Source organism: Hylobates moloch, unplaced genomic scaffold (genome assembly GCF_009828535.3).
Source record: "Hylobates moloch isolate HMO894 unplaced genomic scaffold, HMol_V3 SCAFFOLD_18, whole genome shotgun sequence".
Classification (NCBI taxonomy): Eukaryota; Metazoa; Chordata; class Mammalia; order Primates; family Hylobatidae; genus Hylobates; species Hylobates moloch.
In genome coordinates, this window is record NW_026652293.1 from 79,658,147 (window position 1) to 79,683,808 (window position 25,662).

Here is a 25,662-nt window from a genome sequence, read left to right on the forward strand (position 1 = left end):
TTAGCCGGGCGCAGTGGCGGGCGCCTGTAGTCCAGCTACTCGGAGAGGCTGAGGCAGGAGAATGGCGTGAACCCGGGAGGAGGAGCTTGCAGTGAGCCAAGATCGCGCCACTGCACTCCAGCCTGGGCGTCAGAGCGAGACTCCGTCTCAAAAAAAAAAAAAAAAAACAACAAAAAAACACAAGAAAATATTGGCAGAATTATTTACCTGAATTCAGATTTGTGGCTTCAATCACCATGCTTCCTCATTAGCACTTCCCTGAACCCATGAAAAGAATCTGAGTCTTCCATTTGAACCATAAATTTAAAAATTTCCATGCAATTTTCATGTGGTGAGATAGTACTTGCTGGTAATATTTTAGTCAGTAATTTCTATTGTTATTTACAATGTTCAGAAAATATGACCTGCTGGGTTTCTGGGGCAATAAATTCAATGACATATTTTAGGCCTAAAACTTTACCACCTAAAATACTTATATCTAATATTTGAAAATATGGGCATCCTTTCTTTACTGGCAAAAATAGCTGCCATTTATTCCTATGCCTAATTACTATAACTTCCTAACAAAGTTAACATTATTTATGTTCATTTAGTTGTGGGACACCAAAAAGTTAATTTCCATAATGACCTTAATGTTACCTAATATGAATGAAAATGTGACAGAAGCTAAGAGATGGGGTGAATAAAAAGAGGAGAAATGTTCTTCAAAGTGTACCAAGTTTCAATTAGGAGAAATAAGATTTAGTGATCGATTGCACAGAACGGTGACTATAATAAATAATGTGTATTTCAACACTGCTATAAAGACTATTTTCAATGTTTTCACCACAAAAATTATATGAGGTTATAAACATTAACGTGATTTAATCATTTTACAACATAAACATATATCAAAATATTACACTGTAGACAGATATAACTATTATTTTTCAATTAAAAATACAATTTTTTTAAAATTTAATTTTTCTTTTTCAATGAATCTTTGATTTCTTCACTTTAAACTCTTAGGTATTAAGCATACAAATGTTTAATGGCTTAGAATAGTACCTAACACATTATATGAGCCAAATACTAACTACTCCTCCAAACTATCTTTTCTCATAGCATTCTTCAAATACAAGATTATTCTGTATCTTGTTAAAATTTATTTTCCTGTCTTATCTAAATATTGATAAAAATAGAAGGTAGGGCATTTGCCTGCTTCATACATTCCAAAATCAAAGAGCAGTTTTGCTAATTATTTTTACATTCAGTAACACATTTCTCTCACACAGTAAACACAAATATTATGTAACAGAACTATATTCATATTCTTCATCCTAAAAATGGAGAAAATTTTGAGTTATTTATTGATTGTAGTACAGGACTCATTCTCTATTTTTTCAAATTATTCCATGTCAAGTGCCTAGAATAACTGTTCATGAGATACTATGAAATAAAAAATACTGACAGAGATGGATTACAAAAGTAAACTGAAAAAACATCCTATGAATTGTTTCATTATATATATAGCATAGAATATACTTACATCCATATAAAAAATTAAATCTTTTTAGATAGAATAGCTGTTATAAACTGCTTAAGTTGTACATTTCATCAACACTTAATGAAAAACATCAATTTCTCACAAAAACTTCAAGCAGTAGAAGAGGTAACATTTCTTAATTCATCTATTAGCCAGTAATACCATAATACCCAAATGAGACAAAAGAATCACAAGATGACTACGAAATAACATCCTATTTAAATTTAGACACAGAAATTCTCAGAAATATTAAAACAATGAATACAAAAAGGTATAAGAATGATTACATACCATGACTAAGCAGGGTATTTTCACAATGCAATGTTGGTTTAATATGATACAATATTACTTGAACAAAGTAAAAATGTAATAATTTAAATAGAAAAAGTTTGATAAATTCAACACCTATGAATGATAGAACACCAAGAAAACTATTAGAAGAAAACTTTTGAGACCTGCTAAAAGGCCTCTATGAAAAGCCAAAATTGGCCAGGGGCAGTGGCTCACATCTGTAACCCAGAACTTTGGGAGGCTGAGGTGGAAAGACTGCATCAAGCCAGGAGTTCAAGACGATTTTGGACAATATAGGGAGACCCCATCTTTACAAAATATTAAAAAAAAAAATTATCTGGGCATGGTAGTGCATGCCTATTGTCCCAACTACTCAGGCAGTTAAGGTGGGAGGATCACTTGAGCTTAAGAGGTTGAGGCTGCAGTGAGCCAAGATGAAAAACTCCACACCAAAAGCTAATATACTTAATGGTGAATGACTAGGGGCTTTATCTGCAAGTTTGAAAACAGGAGAAGAATTTCTACTTTTACCACTATTCACCATTGTACTGGTGGTATGAGCCAGAAAATTATACTAGAAAAATCAATACAATTCTCCAGATTAGAAAAGAAGTGGAATAGTCTTTTATTGCCATAATGTTGTATTTTTAAAGTATAAGAAATTCATTAAAAACGTACTTGAGGCTGGGCACGGTGACTCATGCCTGTAATCCCAGCACTTCGGGAGGCCGAGGTGGGCGGATCATAAAGTTAGGAGATCGAGACCATCCTGGCTAATATGGTGAAACGCTGTCTCTACTAAAAATACAAAAAATTAGCTGGGTGTGGTGGCAGGCACCTGTAGTCCCAGCTACTCGGGAGGCTGAGGCAGGAGAATGGCGTGAAACCAGGAGGCAGAGCTTGCAGTGAGCCAAGATCCGGCCACTGCACTCCAGCCTAGGTGACAGAGTGAGACTCTGTCTCAGAAAAAAATAAAAAATAAAATAAAATAAAATAATAAATAAACACCTACTTGAGCTAATAAAGAAGTTCATCAATGCCACAAGATCAACATACAAGGTTAGATAGTACTTTTATATTATAGGAATAAACAAAATAAGAATTAAATTAAAATTTCATTAATAGTATCCTAGAAAAAAAAATTAGAAATGAACTTAACAAAATAACTGCACATACTATACACTGAAAATTATTTAAAATGCTGAATGAAAGAGCTGAATAAACTGAGATATACTCAATATTCAAATATAACAATACTGAATATGAAGATCAAAATACCCAACAAATTTATCTACAGATTCAATGCAAATTCCAATGTAGCTTTTCTTTAATATAAATTGAAAAGCTCTTCCTAAAATCTATATAAACATGTAAAGAAAATCAAACACACAAGAATTCTGAAAAATAATAACAAAATTCACTAACTTATACTCCTGATATAAATTCTTACTACAATGTTACAGTAATTAAACAATATAGTACTGGCATAAGGACAGATTTATGTAGACCAAAAAAAAAAAAAAAAAAAAAACCACAGAATTAAAGTTCCATTAATGAACAAATTAATCTGTGGTAAAATTATTTTTTTTCTGTGAAAGGTGTTTTGACAGTCATTATATTTATAATTCTTTAGTTCAATATGAACTCTGGTCCTGAGTGAGACATGAGCAGGTATTAAAGGCTTTGCCACATTTTTTACATTTGTAGGATTTTTCTCAGGTATGAATTTTCTCAGGTACAAGAAAGTCTGAGCAGTGGTTAAAGGTTTTGCCACATTCTTCAGATTTGTAGCATTTTTCTCTTGTATGAATTCTCTTATGGTTTGAAAGGCTTGAACAAGATATAAAGACTTTACCACATTCTTCACATTTATAGGGCTTCTCTCCAGTATGAATTCTTCTATGTTCAGTAAGGTGTGAGCACCGGTTAAAAGCTTTGCCACATTCTTCACATTTGTAGGGTTTCTCTCCAGTATGAATTCTCTTATGTTTAGTGAGGTTTGAACACTGGTTAAAGGCTTTGCCACATTCATCACATTTGTAGGGTTTCTCTCCAGTATGAATTCTTTTATGTAGAGTTAGGTATGAGAACCAGTTAAAGGCTTTGCCACATTCTTCACATTTATGGGGTTTCTGTCCAGTGTGAATTTTCTTATGTTTGGCATGGTTTGAACTGTGGTTAAAAGCTTTGCCACATTCTTCACATTTATAGAGTTTCTCTCCAGTATGAATTATAATGTGATTAGAAAGGCCTGTGAAGGATTTAAGGACTTTTCCACATTCTTTACATTTGTAATGTTTCTCTTCATTATGAATTGTCTTATGTTCAAGAAAGCATGAGCAGTGCTTAAAGGCTTTCCCGCATTGTTTACACTTGTAGGATTTCTCTGCAGTGTGGATTCTCTGAAGTGGAGTTAGAATTGAGGATATGTAAAAGGAATTGTCACATTCTTTACAGTTGGAAGATATCTCTCCAGTATGTCTTGTCTTATGTCTATTTAGATTTGATGATTTACTAAAGACTTTCACACATTTATTAAATTGAAAGATTTTGGTATGGGTAGTTGATAAAGATTGGTTAAGTCCATTATAACATTCTTTCTGCACCTTAGATTCACCCACACTTTCCCAATCTTTCTTTAAGTGTAAATTCTCAATGCCACAGCTTCCATAACTTCTCAGTATCACTTTTTGAAATGAATCTTTTATACCATGCTCTGGCAAGAGGTCTTGGGTGAAATGAGAAGAAACAGCTGAAAGAAATTAAAATAACGTATTATCCAACTTACTGGACTTAGGTGAATATAATTTAAAAAGCTAATATATGAAATTATACCAAACACATTAGCGAGATAGCATAATAAAATACTACAGGCCCTGATTTTTTGATGAACATAATATAACAAAAATATACTGAACAAAATGCATTTGTGAGAACTCTAGAAACCATATTAAAAGCCATAGACAAGGGGAAGGAAAGCTTGTTACATTTACCCACCACAACTCTTTCTTCTCCTCAATACGGCATAATGACTTCAGGAATAGACTCCCGACTCCTAACTTCTCCTTCAATAGAGACAGTAGTGGCACATATGCCCATACTTTTGATGGAATTTCCAAAGACTATTTTCTGTCTCCCATGACACAAAGTGCTGAAAGGAATAGTGGTAGAACCTTTAATTCAAAGGTTGGTTCTGCTGAGACCAAAGGTAAATAATTGTTATAGCAACAGAGCGGCTGCAGTACCACAGACAGACAACAGATTTAGCAAATAATTGATTAGAGAAGAAAGAAAGAAGAAACAAGGGTAAAACCTCTTTAACTGGAAATTAAACACAAAATTCCAGAGAACATACACCCTGAGAATAGGTTTGAAAGGCTCATGGAAACCCTAGCCCGAGTCACTTGGTGTCAGACTACCCAGGACAAGGACATTTTATAAAGATTTTGACAGGTGGCTTTTAGTGCCCAAATCTCAACCAAAGATTGCAACATATACATTAGGGTAACATGGCTCAATCAAAAATAAATAAATAAATAAATAAATATCCAGAAATCAACCCTAAAGAAATGGAGATGTATCAGTTACCTGAAAAATGTGAGATAACCATTTGAATAATGCCCACTGAGTAAAACAGGAAAACAGACATGAAATTAAGAAAATGAGAAAAGTATAAAAAGAAATGGAAATTGTTGGGCTGAAGGATAAAAAAAAAAACCCTGACAAATTCTCAAATGTAAAAAAAAAATTAAGAAGCTCAACACATTTCAAATAGGATAAACACAAACAGACCCATAACAAGATACATTATAAGCAGTTTCAAAAAATTACAGATGAGAAGAGAATCTCAAAAACAGAAAGGGAAAAGCAATGTGTTATCTATCAACATGCTTCTATGAGATTACCAGAGCATAGCTGTTTCATACACCATCATTCTAGCACTACAGAATTTTATTTTTGTGTATGTGATCACAGGGCACACAGAGAAAATAGGAAACCTGCCCTACTTGAAGAAACAAATCTCTAGAAACTGACCCTTAAAAAAAGGAGATTTTTGCATTTTTTTGACAAAGAATTTAATCATCTTAAACATGTTCAATGACCAAAAGTAGAACACAGATAGATAACTATACAAAATCAGGTTGGGCATGGTGACAAGAGCAATATGGTTTACATAAAGTAAAATATTCTCATTATTGTTCATTTAAAAATAAATCCTGGCTATGTACAGAGGCTCACACCTGGAATTCCAGCACTTTGGAAGGCTGAGGTGGGAGAACTGCTTGAGACCGAGTTCAAGACCAGCTTGAGTAACAGGGTGAGACTGTCTCTACAATTTTTTTTTTTAATTAGCCAGGCATGGTGGTATATGCCTAAAAGGATCACTTGAGCTCAGGAGTTTGAAGCTACAGTGAGCTATGATCATACTGCTATACACCACCAGCCTGGATGACAGAGTGAAACCCTGTTTATAAAAAAAAAACCAAAAAAACAGAAAACCGTGCATGAGGAAAATAATACATCAATAAAGAGATTAAAAAAAAAACCTATAAAAAAGAACCCAACTAAGCTTGGTGTGGTGGCTCATGCCTGTAATCCCAGCACTTTGGGGGCTGAGGCAGGCGAATCACAAGGTTAGGAGGTTGAGACCAGCCAGACCAACATGGTGAAACCCTGTCTCTACTACAAACACAAAAAGTTAGCCGGGCGTAATGGTGGGTGTCTGTAATCTCAGCTACTTGGGAGGCTGAGGCAGGAGAATTGCTTGAACCTGGGATGCAGAGGTTGCAGTGAGCCGAGATCACTCCACTGCACTCCAGCCTGGGCAACAGAGCAAGACTCTGCCCCCCACCACACACAAAAAGACAAAAACCCAACTAAAATTGTTGAGCTGGAAAATACACTGTGTTGAAAAATTAACTAAAGAGCCAAAACAGCAGACTTAATGAGGCAGAAAAAACATCAGCAAACCGAAGACATATCATTTATAAATATTGAGTTGTGGAAGCAAAATTTTAAAAATGGAAAAAAATGAAGATGGAATATTGGACTTAATGGAAACCATTCAGTAGACCAATATATTCATAAAAAGAGACTTAGAAGATATAGGTGAAAAGTGGCAAGTTATTTAAAGAAAAAGGGGAGGGGGCTCAGAACTTCTAAACTTTCAATGAGATAAAACCAAAATATTGCTAAGGATACTTGATCTAAAAAAAATTTACTTTCAAAAATAAGCGAAAAATAGACTTCCAAGATAAACAAAAGCTGAGAATGTTTGCTGCTACTAGTACAGTCCTACAAGAAATGATAAAAGCAGTCCATTATGTTGAACAATAAAATGATGCTGGACAACATCATAAATTCATATGAAAATATAAAGCTGTTAAAGGTAAATATATACACAGATATAGACTTGTCTAATGTTACATAAAACCAAAAACTCTGCAGAATGTGAAAAACAACATAAATCTCTGTAAATCTATTAATAATTGCACAATATAAAATGATATAAATTTTGACATTAATATCAAATTGGGGGATATAAAGATAAATAGTTCTTATACTCAATTGTAGGGAAGTTATGAGATAGATTATTAGAACTTTAAGAAGTTTTATGAACTGTCCATTTCTCAAGGTGATCACAAAGAAAGTACTTATAGAAATAATGCAAAAGAACATGAGAAAAGAATCAGAGCATGTCACTGCACAGTCAACAAAACAAAAAGGAAGGCAGTGAGAGAGGTGAGAAAGGAAATGAGGGACAACATATCTACAAGGAATGGAAAACAATTACAAACAAGACGGTAATAGTACTGCCATTTCCTTTAGGAATTATTTTAAATATAAATGGACTACATTCCTTAATGAAAAGAAAATGGCTGAATAGATTAAGAACAAACAAGATTCTAAAATATGCTGTATACAACAGACTCAACTGTAGCTCTAAAGGAGTCTAATAGGCTGAAAGTAAAGAATGAAAAAAATATGTTCCATGAAAATAGTAACCACAATTGGGTGGTGTGGCCACAATTATATTACACAAGATACATTTTAAATTAAAAACTGTCACACAAGACAAAGATTGATATAATGGTAAAATAGGCCTATTTACCAAAAATCTTTAACAGTTTTATATACACACACTCCACACACAAACATACATATGTATGTATATATAGTATGTGTGTGTGTGTGTGTGTGTGTGTGTATATACATATGAAGCAATATTTGCTGCCACGTATGTGAAGCGAATATGGACAGAAATGAGCTAAGCAATACACAGCAACACAATTGTAAACGTCAAGATTCCACTTTCAATAATGAATACAAAAATCACATAGAAAATCAGTAAGAAAACAGAAAATTTAAGGATTATAGACTAATTAGACCTAACAGACATGTACAGAATTCTCCAGGAAAAACAGCAGAATACACAATATTCTCAATTGCATATTCATTCTGTTAGGACACATAACAACTGACCAAATTTAAGAAGACTGAAAGCAAACAATGTATTTTTTTCTAACCAAACCCAAAATATTTAGAAATTAAACACACTGTTGAACACATTCTTGATCAAGGGTCAGATGATTTTGTTAAGATATCAGTACCGGCCGGGTGCGATGGCTCACGCCTGTAATCCCAGCACTTTGGGAGGCCGAGGTGGGTGGATCACGAGGTCAGCAGATCGAGACCATCCTGGCTAACACGGTGAAACCCCATTTTTACTAAAAATACAAAAAATTAGCTGGGCGCGGAGGCGGGCGCCTGTAGTCCCAGCTACTCGGGAGGCTGAGGCAGGAGAATGGCGTGAACCCGGGAGGCAGAGCCTGCAGTGAGCCGAGATCGCACCACTGCACTCTAGCCTGGGTGACAGAGCGAGACTCCGTCTCAAAAAAAAAAAAAAAGATATCAGTACCAACAGTGATGTACAAAAATTCAACGTAATCTCTATCTAAATCCCAATGGTACTTTTTTTGCAGAAATATTTTCCAAATCCTAAAATTTGTTTAGAAACTATGACTAGCCAAATACCATTTCAAAAGAAAAGGATGGGTGTGGTGGCTTATGTTTGTAATTCTAGCACTTTGGGAGGTAAACATGAGAGGATCACTTGAGGCCAGGAGTCTGAAGCCAGATTGGACCCTGCCTCTATTATTAAAACAAACAAAACAACAACAACAACAAAAACTATAAAATAAAAAGAATAAGAAGAGGCTTTACACTTCCTGGTTACAAACATATTACACAAAGCTATAAAAAGACAAATATTAATAGATAATGAAACAGAAGAGAGAACCTAGATATGAACCCTTTTGTATACAATCAAATGATCTTCCACAAGGTTGCTATGACCACACAATAGGGAGAGTCTCTTCAACAAATCATGTTGAAAACGGAGTATCTACATGAAAATAATTAAGTTGGACCCTTCCTTTGCATTATATGCAAACAATATTTTAAAAGGATTCAATGCTTAAACATAAAAACGTAACAAAACTCTCAGGAGAAAATACAGAGAAGATCATGACATTGGTATTTGCACTGTTTTCTTGGATATGGTGTCAAATGCATAAGCAACAAAGAACAAAAAAACCGAACTACATCAAACTTCAGAATTTCTGAACATTAAAGGAACCAATTAGTGGAATGAAAATGTCACCTTAGAAATGGGTGAAAATATTTACCTATTAGATATTTGATAGGAGTTAATATAGAGAATGTATCTCTCCTAAAACTCAGCCCCCCAAAAATAATAATTTGATTTAAAAACAGACAAAGGATTGAACTGACTTTTCTTTAAAAGATAATGCTCAAATGGCCAACAGGCACTTGAAAGCAAGCTGAAAATTACTAATTTGTAGAGAACTGCAAAGCAAAATCACAATGAGCTATCACCTCACATCCATCAAAATGGCCACGATTAAAAATGAACAGAGGCTGGGCACAGTGGCTCGTGCCTGTAATCCCAGCACTTTGGGAGGCTGAGGCGGGTGAATCACATGAGGCCAGGAGTTCGACACTAGTCTGGCCAACATGGTGAAACCCCATCTCTGCCAAAAATACAAAAATTAACTGGGCATGGTGGTGCATGCCTGTAATCCCAGCTACTTGGGAGGCTGTGGCACAAGAATCACTTGAACCCAGGAAGCGGAGGTTGCAGTGAGCCAAGATTGCACCACTGCATTCCTACATGGGTGACAGAGCAAGAACCTGTCTGAACAACAAAAAAAAAAGATCAACAGAAACTAATCTGTGAAGGATGTGGCGAAATGGAAACCTATGTGCACTACTGATGAAAAAATATGACACAGCCACTATTAAAAAACAGTATAGAGATTCCTCAAAAAACTAAAAATGGAATTATCATATAATCCAGCAATCCCATTTCTGAGTATATATTCAAACTCAGAACCTAGAAGATGTATTGCAGCATTATTCACAAAAGCCAAAATGCAGAATCAACCCTGATGTCCCAACTGATCAACAGATAAAAATAAATGTGGCATATGCATAAAATTGATATTATTTAGCCTTAAAGAAGGAAATATTGTTACATTGTATGATAAGGATAAAGCTTGAGAATATTATGTTAACCGAAATAAGCCAGTACCAGTGACAGTGTGTGTCTCTCCGGCTTCAATGTACATACGTATGACATACTCAATGACAGTGTATGATTCTACTTCTATAATATCTTAAGTAGCCAAGATCATATAGAAAGTTGAAGGTGTTTGTCAAGGGCTGGAGAGAGAATAACATGGGCAGTTCTTACTTAAGGAGTACTGAGTTTTGGTTTTGCAAGTTGTAAAATTTCTAGCGGTCTTTTGCATAACACTGTGAATACGTGTAACGTTTCACTAACGTCTTTTGCATAACACTGTGAATACGTGTAATGTTTCACTAATGTTTTTTGCATAACAACGTGAATACGTGTAACGTTTCACTAACGTCTTTTGCATAACACTGTGAATACGTGTAACGTTTCACTAATGTCTTTTGCATAACACTGTGAATACGTGTAACGTTACTAAAAATGTATCCTTAAAGGTGCTCAACATCACCCGTCATCAAACAACTGCAACTCGAAACCACGATGAGACATCACCTCACACCTGTTTGGATGGCAAATCTCAAAAAGAAGAGAGATGTGTATTACTCAAGGGATGGACAAAAGCCCTGAGTTCACTACTGCATAATCTCTCTACTTAAAATTAATTTATACCCTAAATTCATACAAATAAAAAATCTACAAAAGAGATAATGTGGCATATACATAAAATTGATATTATCGGCCTTAAAGAAGATATTGTTACATTGTATGATAAGGATAAAGTTTGAGAATATTATGTTAACTGAAATAAGCCAATACAAGTATTGACAAAGGTGTGAAGAAAAATAAATTCCATACATTGTTGCTGTGTTGTAAATTGATAAGAGCCAGTAGCAAAACCAGTATGGAGGTTTTCAATTAAAAAATGAAAAAGTAAAATTACCATATAATTCATCAATCCCACTTCTGTGTAAATAACCAAAGGAAATAAAATAATTATCTCAAAAGAAAAAAAACTGTACGCTCGTGTTCATTGCAGCATTTTTTCACAATTGCCAAGATATGAAAACAACCTAAATGTTTGCAGACACTAAAAAAAAAGTACACACACACACTCTAGAATACTATTCAGCCATTAAAAATGATAAAACATTTCAACAACATGGATGAACATGGAGGAAATTATGCTAAGTGAAATAAGCCAGGCACAGAAAGAAAAATACTGCATAATCTCTCTTATAAGGGGAATCAAAAAGGGCTGAACTCATAGAAGCAGAGAGTACAAAGATGATTGCCAGAGGCTGGAGGCAGGGAAAATTGGGAGCTGTTGTTCAAAGAGTACGACTTTCCATTATAAGATAAATACGTTTTGGGGATCTAGTGTATAGCATTATGACTGTAGTTCACAATAGCATTCTGTATGCTTAAAATTTGCTAAGATAGTTGTATCAGATCATCACATTGTACACAATACGTACACAATTTTTATTTGTGAAAAAATCCACGTTACACACATGTACATATATACACAAATGTATACACAATAACATATATATGAATAAAACAGCTCCAGTCATACCAAACAAAATGATAAAATTACAGTTATTGTAAACTAAGGAAGCAAGTGCAAGTTAAATATATGCTTAGCACACTGCTCTAAGCTACCCAAATACATAGCATATTTAAGAAATCTAGGAAGCTGATATGGTTTGGCTGTGCCCCCACCAAATCTCAACTTAAATTGTATCTCCCAGAATTCCCACATGCTGTGGGAGGGACCCAGGGGAGGTAATTGAATCACAGGGGCCGGTCTTTCCCGTGCTATTCTCATGATAGTAAATAAGTCTCACGGGATCTGATGGCTTTCTCAGGGGTTTCTGCTTTTGCTCTTCCTCATTTTCTCTTGCTGCTGCCATGTATTTAGCCTCCTGCCATGATTCTGAGGCCTCCCCAGCCATGTGGAAATAGTAAGTCCAGTTAAACCTCTTTTCCTTCCCAGTCTCAGGTATGTCTTTGTTAGCAGTGTGAAAATCAACTAATACAGAAGCGAATAGATACACTAAACTACACTACAGTTGAGAATTTTGGGCAGAGTTTAAATTACCAATCTCAGTTTATACTAAAACAATAAATGTTTAATAAAAAATAACAGTTTCTTACATTTAGGGAGATGTCTAGTGTTCTTATAAAATTACTGAGAATAAATTTCTATAGAATGACATTTAAAACCTCTACAGAATGGGAAATCACAAAGCAGAAAACATGTGACATCTGTTCTGGTGTTGCTGGGATTCTGAGCCAAATCCCACTAGTCTCACACACCTTAGACATGATGCAAAAAGGGAACTTAAAAAATAGTTTAACAGTTTCTCAAAAATAACACAGATATTCCTGCGTCCCGAAAGCAATGGAGGAACAATCAGATCATACGGTCTGTTCCAAGCTATGAAGAAGACTTTGGCTCTCACTGTCATCTTGAAGAAAGATCACTGAAGGGAAAGTAGAGCCCTAAAAGAATTTCAGAGCATGGGACAGAAGGTGTTCCTATGTGACAGCAAGGGAAAGAAACTCAGGCTTCTCAGAAACCATTTCCACTGGAGCAGAGCTTCCCAAACCACATTTTAAGGTCTGGCTTCCGCCTTGATCTCTGAACCTCTCATCTGTCATCATCCACTTCATCTACTCCTACCTACCTGGGTGTCTGGCTACTGTCTCATGTTTCTTCACATTCCAGGGCTCATTCCTTTGCTCTAGACAGGTGATCAGGTCTGGCTTAGAGACAGCAATACCTATTTTTAAAAAAAATTCAAAAAAGGACCTGTTTTATTTTTTAAGAAGTAGCATGACTCTTGCTTGGATTCTCTAATTACCAACTTAGTACTGTGCTCAGTAGAGAAATAAGGAAATAGAAGATTCTAGAAAATTAATCCAAAAATACTGTTTCCTGACAGAACCTTTAGAATATCTGGAAAGTATTTTAAATTTGTGAGTCCCTAGCTTCACTACCTAATACTACTGAATCAAGAATCAGTGGTGGTAAGTGGATTTTTCAGGCTGTGGGCAACACTATTTTATGCCACTAAATTTCAGGAATTACCACCACTAATCTCAGTATGCACATCACCTCAAGAAAGGAAGGTTAATGTCAAGATAAAATACCTTCAAGGTTTTTTTTTCTACACCAACAAATCCCCAAGTTTTCCTTGAAAGCAGAAATCTGAAACTTACTCATGCAAAGCAGAAATTCCCCAAAATATTCTACAATGAAGGAAATAAAATCCTTAGTGTAAAATAGAAATTATGCATTGAAGCGATCCTCACCCAGGGAGACCAGGTTTCTGTAGTTTTCTAACATCACGTCCCTATACAGATTCTGCTGAGCAGGGTCCAGATAGCTCCACTCCTCCGGAGAGAATTCTATGGCCACATCCCTGAATATCAACAGTCCCTGGCAAAGAAAAAACACATACTTATCAAGTGGCCATGGGCAGAGTTCTTAATTTGATTCCAGGCACAAAGAGAGACAGAGAGAACTGGTTCTTACTTACAGAAGAGACTGAAATGATGAAATAATTGTAAACACAGAAATATTCTCTAACGTATTCTCTAATTCTGAAGAAAGAGGATGGCATAAGCTCCACATAACCAGTGTAGATATTCTACTCTTATGAATAATACAGTATAAAATTAAGGCATCAACACAGGCATGTACATTTTTTCCTGCTCTATTTACATCACACAGGATAAGCTGTAAATATTTCTCATATGTAGAAGTCATGATTCATCAGAAGGTACCCCTCAAATTTCAATGCGTACATAATAAACTAGAGATCTTCTTAAAATGCAGGCTCTGATTCAGAAGACCTAGGGTGAAGCCTGCGTTTCTGAATTTCCAAGTGAGCTATACAGTGATGCCACTGTGTCTGGGCTAAGGAAAATATTTTTTCAAACATGCAGGAAGTGGCAGAGCCTGCATTTATTTCAGTTTATCTAACCAATAAACAAACATGAGAGCCTTCATTTTCCAAAGCAAGCTATAAGCAGGGAGAATCTAAAAAGAAAGAAGAGCTTCCTAATTAATGTGATGGCTTATATGTATCAGTCAGTAAATCTCCCCAAGGTACTAAATAATAATGAAAAAAATACCTCTATAGTGCAGAAATCTGGCAGAGAGCACCTTAACCAAGTAAATAAAATTAAGATCAACTATAATAGGATAAATGGACATCACGGATGTCAAGGATAAAATGACATCAAGGATCACATACAAGGATCACACGACATCAAGGACACAGTATCACTGCTCTGATATTATTGGCCACAAAAATAGAAAATTACAATCTGAATCTAATCATGTAGAAACATCTGTTTTTTGTTGTTGTTGTTGTTTTGAGACAGTCTTGCTCTGTCGCTCAGGCTGGAGTGCAATGGCACAATCTCGGCTCACTGCAACCTCTGCTTCCCAGGTTCCAGTGATTCTCCCACCTCAGCCTCCCAAATAGCTGGGATTACAGGTGTGCACCACCACGCCCAGTTAATTTTTGTATTTTTAGTAGAGATGGGGTTTCACCATGTTAGCCAGGCTGGTCTTGAACTCCTGACCTCAAGTGATCCACCTGCCTCGGCCTCCCAAAGTGCTGGGATTACAGGTGTGAGCCACAGTGCCTGGCCAGAAACATCAGTTTCATGAAAAGTTCAAGCTATAGCTGTTTCCCTGGTTCTTTAATCTGTAATAGGGTATTTCAATAGTATTTCTTTAGCATCCTAGACAGCAAGTGTCCTCTAACTATTCTCTTTTCAGAACTTTAAGTTATTCCAGTTAATGAATGCCATCCTCTTTAAATGTCTCTTTTCTTAATTCTGTTCTGCATAGAGATGATGGAGCATGTGGATGAAATCTAAACAGTACGTGGTCCCCTTCTTCACTGACACCCCAAGACCCAGCCCCATCCCCAGGGGTAATCCTGGGGATCCACACTTTCCCATGTTGATATGTCACAGAACATTTCAATACTGCCCATCATACATTAATGGTAAGATTCGGTCATGACATATAAGAAGCATGGAAGGAGAGAATGGAGAGAAGGTTCTGGTATACAGGAGGAAGGATTTTACAGAGCTCCTTATCAATCATAAGAAAAAGGGGGTGGGGGAAAGTAGTTGGAAAGAAAGACATTAGGCAGGTACATCAGAAGTACAGAAATAAAGGTTTGCAAGTTCTAAACACATAACATCCCAGAAGAAAAGAGGACACATCCCCTGAACCCAGACACATTCACCTGAGAACCAGCCATTGCTTCCTCTTCTTCCTTCTTCGCTGGGATTCCTTCTCAGGTGAGATTATCTGGACAAATCACACCTGCATTTGAGAATATGTCTTTAAAGGTGTCAGCACAACCCTCTCACCTGCAACCAGCACACCTACAGGCAGAAGGCCCTGAAGTGCAGAAAAGGGAATACTCCCCTATTCTTTGTCACAGGAGTGAGGAAAAATGAGCTACCACATAAAGACCAAAAATTTCCTGCCTTCAGGTGATCTCCCCTGCCATGAACTCCAGCAATTTCTGGTACAGCAAAGGAAGTGTGGACCTTGGTGACCTACCCCTATCAAATCTAAGAGCAGGCCCGCTGACCTCCTTTTGGAACCCAAGTCTCGTGACTGTATCTGGGAGCCCTCAAGCTTGACTCTGCCTCACCTTAGAATCGTTGGGGGCACTTACTTAAAACAACAATTATGCTTCCATCCAGACCACAGACAGGACCTTTGGAGAGGGCACGTGTGATGGTAGTTCTCCAAACTGGCTATTTGATTCTAATTGGAAGCCTGGGCTGAGAACCACATAGCTGAGTACTGTCTCTCCGGCTTCAGTGTACATATAAATAATTTGGTATTCTAATTTGGTTATTCCAGGCCCCATTGTAAGTAATGTGTTTCCGCAGGTGTGAAAGGGGTCTGCAAATTGGCTTCTATAACAAGTCTTCTGATGCTGTCCCCCCTGGACTCCTTAGCAGCAGCACTCAGCTAGAGAAGGCAAATGCAGCACAGAGTCCCTTGTACCCAATACCGGTATCACAACAGAAATGCTTCGGCCGGGCGCAGTGGCTTAAGCCTGTAATCCCAGCACTTTGGGAGGCCGAGGCGGGCGGATCACCTGAGGTCGGCAGTTCAAGACCAGCCTGACCAACATGGAGAAACCCCATCTCTACTAAAAACAGAAAATTAGCTGGGCATGGTGGCGCATGCCTGTAATTCCAGCTACTGGGGAAGGCTGAGGCAGGAGAATCGCTTGAACCTGGGAGGCAGAGGTTGCAGTGAGCTGAGATCGCACCATTGCACTCTAGCCTGGGCAACAAGAGGGAGCTCGGTCTCAAAAACAAACAAACAAACAAAAACCAGAAACGCTTTTGATTGCAAGTGAAGACCACCAATCGCCATCCTGAAAAATGACATTCTCGGCTGAGCCTTTAAAGTTTACTAAAGTCTAGAGAAGGCAGCAATGTCTGAATAAGTCTGCACTGGGGGAACAACACGGACACGGGCATTAATGCAATGTTTACGGAACACATACTGTGTGCTCAGAAGTGTGTTACAGAGGACAGTGCTGAAAACCTAGTAATAGGAGAGGTAATTCTAACACTCCGGGAGGTGGGTACTAAGTGTCCGTAATCCCCAGGGTTTACATGAAGGGCCCAGCTTTTCTTTTTCTGTTTCTCCATCACTGAGTTTTAGAAAGAAAATACATAGAATAAAAGCTAAATACAGAGAGATGGGAGAGATAAAGAAAGAAGGGGTTAAATGTAGTTGAGGGATTTTTCGCTGTCGTGTTTGTGTTTACTTTCTTGTAACTCATGGAGGAACTACTGGATCTGCAGGAATGAAGGACAACTGGATCTGCAGGAATGAACAACAGGTTGCTGGGTGGGATGTCTCTAGCAGCACTGGTTTCAGTGAAAAACAAAGGTCCACAATTACACAGTTCTTTGTTCTCATTTATCTGCTTTTGGATTTGGGAAAATTGGGAGCACCTGCTCTGGAGGGATTCCCAGGAACCACCACGTAAAACTCTGATGTCCTCTAATCAATTCTGTGAGGGAGATTTCAGGGTGGTTAAGGCCTGGGAAGCAGGTTGATCTGGCAGAGCTGGGCCAAGAAGCCGACCCTCAGCTTCTCAGCTTTATGCCTCTGGGCACTATCAGTTCTGTTTTTCCTAAGCCTGCCCAACAGACACCTGACTCTCAGAGTTTGTGTAATTTTAACCAATTTTAGCCACTTACTCATCTATTTTATAAGATACAGTAACGAGCAATTTAACCAACACCCTTAGAGCTTTCTAGGACAAATATATTAGAAACTAAATATTTATTCTTGGCAAGGAAAATGCAATAGAAATAAAGATAATAACAACTCTTTTGTCCATAAATAGCCCTTCAGGTGGCAACACCAGAACTCACAAAAGAACAAGAAAAGAGAAGTGGCCCCAATGAAGCCACAATCCCCTGTATACCTCCCTTCTTTGTACTGACCACAGGATGCTGAAACCAACCGTTTATCCACTGGCTCTAGACTGAAAGTTCCTGGTTGGTAAGGACCCAAGACTGCGTCATCTGTTTTTGTAATGGCCATATGAAATGGAAGCAACTGGTTTATCGGTTTGAGTCTCGAGATCTCCTCCTTGTTTTTTACCCAATACCAGGAAACGGGAGCCAGTCCCATCTGGATATCAATCAAAGAGATTCCTTTTGTGAGGGGGAAAGAAGAAACATGCATGACTCATTTCTCTTCCTCTGAGATGGAAGCAGCTTTATTTGTTTATTTTTAATGGAAAAAAAACAGGAAAAAAGCCTACAGCATCCAGTATTCCCAGGCCTGACCCTGCTTAGCTTCCAAGATGAGATGAGACTGGGCATGTTCGCAGCGGTACGGCCATAGACTGGAAGCAGATTTAGACCTTCTTCTCAGCCTGACCTTAGTCTGCACTAATGTTTAAAGACTCCCAGGTACCTGCGACAGGGTCCTCAGTGACCCTGGGCTTATGTCCCCATGGTGATCTAGGCAAGAAAGATTCCAGCTGATTCTTGGGGCAAAAATAGAAAACAGGTCGGCGCGGTGGCTCACACCTGTAACCCCAGCACTTTGGGAGGCTGAGGCGTGCAGGTCACCTGAGGTCAGGAGTTCGAGACCAGCCCGGCCAACATGGTAAAACCCTGTCTCTACTAAAATACAAAAAAATTAGCCGGGTGTGGTGGCAGGCACCTGTAATCCCAGTTACTCGGGAGGCTGAGGCAGGAGAATTGCTTTAACTCAGGAGGCGGAGGTTGCAATGAGCTGAGATCGCCCCACTGCACTCCAGCCTGGGTGACAGAGTGAGACTCCATCTCAAAACAAAAAAAACAAAACAAAACAAAAACAAAACAAAAGAAACAAAACATGCCATGGTGGAGTGGCAGATTCTTAATCCAGAGGAGATATCACCTGTCCCTAATTAGCTAAATCTTGAGTAAGAGAAAGGACAACAGTGCTTCCATATCACACTTTACAGGTGGGTGTGACTGTGACCATGGCGCTGCCTATTTTGTGGCCCTAACCTCGCCCTGCTGAGATTCTTGTTTACATTTACAGATTCTGTCACCAGGCTTTTTTTTTTTTTTTTTTTGAGATGGAGTTTCACTCCTGCTGCCCAGGCTGGAGTGCAATGGCGCGATCTCGGCTCACCACAACCTCCACCTCCCGGGTTCAAGCAATTCACCTGCCTCAGCCTCCCGAGTAGCTGGGATTACAGGCATGCACTACCACCCCGGCTAATTTTGTATTTTTAATAGAGATGGGGTTTCTCCATGTTGGTCAGGCTGGTCTTGAACTCCCGATCTCAGGTGACCCGCCCACCTTGGCCACCAGGCTCTTTTTATACCAGGAGCTTCTCACACAACTGTAACAGGTCACTGGACTTGGAAAACTCAAAGCGTGCCACTCTGAAACTGGGGCTTTAAGACGTCTGTGTCGGCCACGCACAGCGGCTCAAGCCTGTAATCCCAGCACTTGGGAGGCCAAGGCAGGAGGACAGCATGAAGCCAGGAGTTCGAGACCATCCAGGGCAACGTAAGTGAGATCTCACCTCTACACAAAATAAAAAATAAAATTTGCAATGTGGTGTGGTGTCCCTTTAGTTCTCGCTGTTGAGGAAGGAGGATCATTGAGCCCAGGAGTTGGAGGCTGCAGGAAGCTATGCATGTGCCACTGCACTCCAGCCTGAGTGAAAAGAGTGAAACCGTGTCTCAAAAAATAAAATAAAGTAATTAAAAGCTTTAAAAAAGGGGAGAAGAGCAAAACTTATTCTCCTATTTTCTGGTGGGGGAATTAAGCCTCTTATTTCTAGCTGCTCTCAGTATAAAGAGCTCCTTTCATGCTTGGGGTGTCCGGACACCTGCAAGGGGTGCTCCCCCGGAAGAACTAGCCGGGCTTTCCACGACTTGCCACGGCCCAGGCTCCCCAGGAAGAAGTAATCGGGCCTTCAATGACCTTCCACAGCCAAGTCAAGGGCCATCGTCTTGGACTCATGGATATCTGAATTCCAGTAGGTCTGGATTCAGGCACTTGAGGGGTAGCCTGGGACAAACTATGCGTATCAAAGAGGGTTTGTGGGAAAGAAAAACCAGAAAAGTGCTGTCAAGTACCCATGTTAAGTACTCAGTGCAGGGTTAGTGAAGAAGTGGTTTGTGCCTACAGACACTGGCCCAAGTGGGGCTACACTCCGGCTCACTCCTGTGTCCGTGCAGGCAGATGAGACGATGGTCATATCATGGAGGGACCAGGTTGCTGGGGGTGGGGATAGGCCAGGAGTCTTCCAGGCACCTGTGTGGGTTTTCCATGGGAAACTCTAGAAGCAAAGGTGCTGTGACGGGATTCCTGAGGGTGAAGCCTTGTTCTGGGAGGGACATGGCCACGTCAGTGCCTAGTGGGTACGTTTATAAGTGGGTGAAAATCATGTAGTGGCAGCAGAGTAAAGAGGGGGTCTGTCCTCAGACCTGTTTGCTTCTAAGTCCTCAGTCCTGTCTGATCCTGAGAGGAGAGCTGGAATCCCAGGAGAATGTGCAGGAGAACAGAGCCTCCCAATCCTGGGACACCCCAAGATGCCTCCAGCCCAGGCCGCTGTGATGTCTTGTCTTTTTTTTTTTTTTTTTTTTGAGACGGAGTGTTGCTCTGTCGCCCAGGCTGGAGTGCAGTGGCGTGATCTGGGCTCACTGCAAGCTCTGCCTCCCAGGTTCACGCCATTCTCCTGCCTCAGCCTCCCAAGTAACTGGGACTACACGCGCCCACCACCACGCCCGGCTAATTTTTTGTATTTTTAGTAGAGACCGGGTTTCACCGTGTTAGCCAGGATGGTCTCAATCTCCTGACCCCGTGATCCGCCCGCCTTGGCTTCCCAAAGTTCTGGGATTACAGGTGTGATGTCTTTTTTTTCTGACAGCAAATGTGTGGAGTTTGCTGAACACCAACCAATTCTCCAACACCAACAGGGTGTCCAACAACTCAGTTCTGACACCACCCCAAAAAAAAGTTGACACAGGACCCGCAGGTTCAGGACTCCGTCCCACAACACTGCCCCCATGGCAGGGGCCAGTCACACGTCCCCGGGGGCCCAGCAATACTTCTGGGCTACTGCCTATGTATCAGAAACTCCCCTCACCCACTCAAGTTCAATAATTTGATAGAGCTATTCGCAGAACTCAGCAAAGCACTGTACCTATGTTTACCAGTTTATTGTAAAAGATACAACCCAGAAACAGTCCAATGGAAGAGCTGAATATGGCACTGGAAAGTGGTGGGGGAAGATGGAGCGGGTAACTAGCTGTGATTAATGAAATCCTTCAGCTCTGTGTTCTCCAAGAACAGCTTAATAAAAAGCAACACCCCTCTAACTTAGATGAAGCTCCTTCTTATACCTATCGCAAAGCCAGGCACAGACTCTCAAATTCCCATTTTTCCCCCTATAAACAGTCAGCTGAACAATTTTGTCTTCAGTTGTTAGAACAAAATACTTACTAACCAAACTGCTTAAGATTCTCTCCTTCTCCCAGGCCCCTGAATTTGTACCACCCTCTGCTCGAGCTAACATACAACTCCTATTTATGCTCCTCCTAAGAACAGGCTGATTTGGGAGTCAAACTTTCTCTCATCTAGGATCTGATTTGCCACCCTGCATCATGTCCTCTCACTCTCACCTTTCTACTCTGGTTTGTTCCTCCAAATGAAGAAAGCCCTTGTCTGCCTAACCTTTGAGATCCTGGAAGATATAGTTGGTGCTTTCCCTCTGCTGTAATACTCCTTCAGAAGTAAGTAACTTCTTACCTAAATGTGAATTTGTTTTATTTGACAAAGTCTAGAAACAGCCGCAGAACAATAACAATTCCATCCTCAGAAAGAGCCTCCAGACTCCTTCCATTCCGACCCCAACGGCATCTGCCTGTGGATCCCAGCTCTCCAGGGCTCTACAGCTCCTCTCAGTATAAAGTGCTCCTTTCATGCTGGGGTGTGCAGGCTGGGACACCTGCAGGGGAGGCTCCCCAGGAAGAACTAACCGGGTCTTCAATGACCTTGTTTTGCAGGCTCAAGATTGGCCTTAGCTTAGAGTCACTGGGCTCCGACTTCTATTTCTCAGTCAGGGTTATTCACTTAGTTGTAGGTGAGAAAATGCTCAGTGTTTGAAGAATCCAGCAAAATCACTCAAACACAGTGTTTATTTAAGAGAATAAAATTCTAAGGCACTTACATTGTATACCTCAATAGAAAAAGCAAAACTCTCTATCGGTTTCAGACAATAAACTCCTCACATTATTTCCATAATTCAAATCATTCAGTAAACAAACACATATGAACATATCTAGGAGATGCCAAGTCCCATCTTCTAAAATTCAGTATTAAACTCAGACATCTAGATAACAGAGATATCAACTCCACGAGTCCTCCACCCTGCAAAAAAGAGGAACTAATATTTTGATGAATCAACGTAATTCACCAATTAATCTACTACATTTTTTTGTGGAAATGTATTCATTTCCTATAGCCATACTGGAAGAGGATTTTCCCTATTACTTTCCCTCATAGCATTCCCACAGCTAAGCCCTGGGATTCTGTTTAAAATCACCCCCTAAAAAAGAACAGGCCTGACAAACTTACTACACTCTAGTGAAGAAAAAGGTAAATCAGAATTTTTAACAAGTGAATATTTGACTATATATGTAATGTCTTCTCTGAAATCCACCTCTTAAACATTTTCTTACCTTTGAAACTCTACTGTTAAAATGCAATTGACAGTTAATAAAAAACTAAGGTTGAATTAAGTGAAAAAAAATTTTCAAGGTGTAAAACCCAGGAAGTGGCAATGCTGATTGGAACACAGACAAATCTGACTCAAGTGCCAAGTCAGGCCATCCTATCACTTGGGACATTCCCCTGTTTCCATACTGCTCACTGAACTGCTCACTGACCACCTTCCCCCCTTGCCCAGGAGCCACCACACTGTGCCCCACTGTGTGCCCCAAGTGGTTTGACTTTGCAGATTCTTGCATCCCCTCACTGCAGTGGGTTTTCCTTGTCCTTTGGCACAGTTTTTTCCCCTTCACAAGTCTGAGAGAATCCAGATGTCAGAAATCATTTGTCTTTTCTTCTCAATATCAGTGTCCAACTGGCTGACCAGCAATGTGTCTCCAAGGAACAGAAGCTGGAGATGGGTGAAGACAATCTTCATGTCCTAAGGGGTTAGCTTTGTAAATGAAGGGTAGAACCAGCTTCCTCTCAGCCCCAGGGCATCCATCTGCTCCCTTAAGAGGCTCCACCTCCATCACTGAGGCTGTCCTCTGGGAGGAAAGGAACAACGTGCTAATAATGTTCACTAAACATGCCTTGAGATGGGTCACCCCCAGACAATTATGAAACCCAGGCACAGAAAAAGACTGACGGTGGCTGAGGACACATGACCTCGTAAAATTTCCAAAGCAGAACCTCAAACCAAAGACATTCCGATAAGGTGTCTGTGCCTGGGGAAGATAAAAGAAGAGACACAAAGATTTTTTTAAAGCAGTGTGTCACGTGATTCTTCTCTGCTCACATAAAATGTTTACAAACAGAAAACAGATGTCTAAAAAAAGTGCCATCCAATGCTCTGTGAAAAAATGATGAAAATACTGTGTGTGAAATGTACCATAAAGGACACATCGGCTGGGGGGACAGGATGGTGGATGTGAGACCCTGCTTGCTACACATTTGGAAACGCAGTGGAAAACCAGTCCCCCTCTGGAGTGCTTAAAATAATTAACTAGCAGTCAATTAGACTGAAGTAGCACCAGTACCATCGGTTCCTAAGGAAAAAAATCTAACTGAAATACCTGTCTTGTAAATTACTACCTTAGGAGGAAACGATATTCAGCCTGAACCAACCACAAACCTCCAATTAGCCTCTCATTACCTAACTAGGGAATTTCCACCTGGACAGTCCAAATGAGGCGACTCCACAACTGTAACTGTAACCAAGTTCTGAATTTGGTTCGCTTCCTCATGCCCCTTACAAAAGCCTTTGCTCCAAGCACCCACAAACCATGACTGGGCGCTCTGCATTGATAAACAGCTCTTTGCTCAAATAATCTCTTTAACGTTTAAACCTTGACTCCCTTTCCATTTTTACCAGGAGAAAGGAGGGCCTGGGACCCCACAGCCCACAGCTCCTCCCACGCGGTGGCTCCTCCTGGGTCCGGGCTCTCCCCGAAGCCCCTGCCGTCGCCACCGCACAGCTGCCAGCGAGGGGCCGGGCCGGGCGGAAGTCGAGCACACAAGCGGACCGGACGCCGGGTGAGGCTGGCGGCCCAGCCCACATCCTGAGGCCAGGGGAAGCTGAGGGCCGGGCGGCTCCAGCGGGGTCTCGGGTCTGCAGACTCCGGGGGGAGCTGTGGGGAGGCCTGGGGCCGCCACAGCCAGTTCCAGCCCGTTTCCATCAGCCCCCTGCCCACCTCGGGGCCCCGCCCACATACTCACCATTTCCCAGCTTCCCGGGTGTCCAGGCTTCTTAGCTACGGATCTCCTGATACCTGCAGGTCACAGGGCAAGAGGCTGTGGCGGCCACCTGCGCTTCCCCGAGCGGAGCACGCCGAGCACAGAAGACCTGAGGCCGGCAGGAGAGACGAAGGCCCCGCCAGATCCCGGAAGCCGCGCCCTTCTGTCCGGCTGCGCGCCTGATTGGACGGTTCCTACGTCAGCGCCCCTGATTGGATAGGGCTCCAGGCCCCGCCCCCTCAGTCCCTGAGTGACGGAGGATGTGATCGGACGCTGGGCTGAAGGCGACAAAGTGACAGGTTCTTGGCTGCAGCCTTTTCATGCAGGGCTTCCTGCTTGCGCGGGCCTGGCCCAGCCCAGGGGGTATTTTCATTTAACTTTTTGTATAAGGTTATATCCATTTATAAATACTATATGTATGTTATTAACAAATGAAAACAATATAATGGCAATGATTTTAACATTTCAGATTTTATGACCTTTCTGGCCTCTGGTAGTTTGATCAGGCAGCCTGAAATTTCAAAAAGGAGGCAATCCTTTAAGAAATAAAATGTAAGCCACGTGTGAATTTTAAATTTCGTAGTAGCCACCTTTTAAACATTAAAAGTAACAGGTGAAACTGATTGTAATAATTTATTTAACCCAATATATCCAAAATATTATCATTTAAATGTATGATCAATATATTAATATTCATCAATATATTAATGAACTATATAATTTTCGGTAGTCAATCTGTGAAACTCACTCTCTATTTCACCTTCCCAGAACGTCTCAGTTCAGTCACATTCCAGGCCCTCAGTACACACACATGGCCAGTGGCTGTCACACTGACGTGCACTCCGAGGGAGGTGAAAGGTCTGAACCCTTATTTCCTTCCCGAAGTGAAAGATCGGTGCCTCCTTATCAACATCGCTCCCCAGGCCAAAGGCTGAAGGGACAGGGCCCTAGAGAGAGCAAGGGCTGCAAAAAGAGTGTCCACAGGTAGACCACTGCTGCCCCGCCTGCTGTCCATCTTGCTTCCAAAAATCAGACAGTGAAAAAAAGAACAATGGGCCCCCAGGAGGACCTAACCCCAAGTCTTCAGGTCTTCCACAGCTTTGAATTCCAAAGTTTAGATATACAGAAAATAGATTAAACAAACTTCTGATATTGGTATTTGGCCTTGGCCCTAATGAACAGGCTATTGGTTGTCTTTTTCCTCCTATGGTGTGGGCGACTGGGTGAGTTTATGCACCAATCACATGT

The 25,662-nt window shown here is 40.2% G+C and overlaps 1 protein-coding gene across 6 annotated transcripts; it reads right to left on the bottom strand.

Moving 5' to 3' along the window:
• Window positions 1–1,326: 1,326 nt before the first annotated feature.
• LOC116457242 (zinc finger protein 682-like) lies at window positions 1,327–24,549 on the bottom strand. Of its 6 annotated transcripts, none has more exons than XM_032136258.2 (5): window positions 24,397–24,549; window positions 15,650–15,714; window positions 13,692–13,818; window positions 13,064–13,159; window positions 1,327–4,568 (listed from the first exon to the last, which is right to left on the bottom strand). In XM_032136258.2, exons 2-5 carry the CDS (start codon window positions 15,662–15,664, stop codon window positions 3,532–3,534), a joined length of 1,275 nt encoding a protein of 424 aa, XP_031992149.1. In that variant the 5' UTR covers window positions 15,665–15,714; window positions 24,397–24,549; the 3' UTR covers window positions 1,327–3,531. The 6 variants fall into 6 exon arrangements, with proteins under 6 accessions (XP_031992149.1, XP_058286657.1, XP_031992148.1 ...); XM_058430674.1 differs by having other exon boundaries at window positions 13,692–13,801; window positions 15,650–15,729; XM_032136257.2 differs by having other exon boundaries at window positions 15,650–15,729.
• Window positions 24,550–25,662: the final 1,113 nt, after the last annotated feature.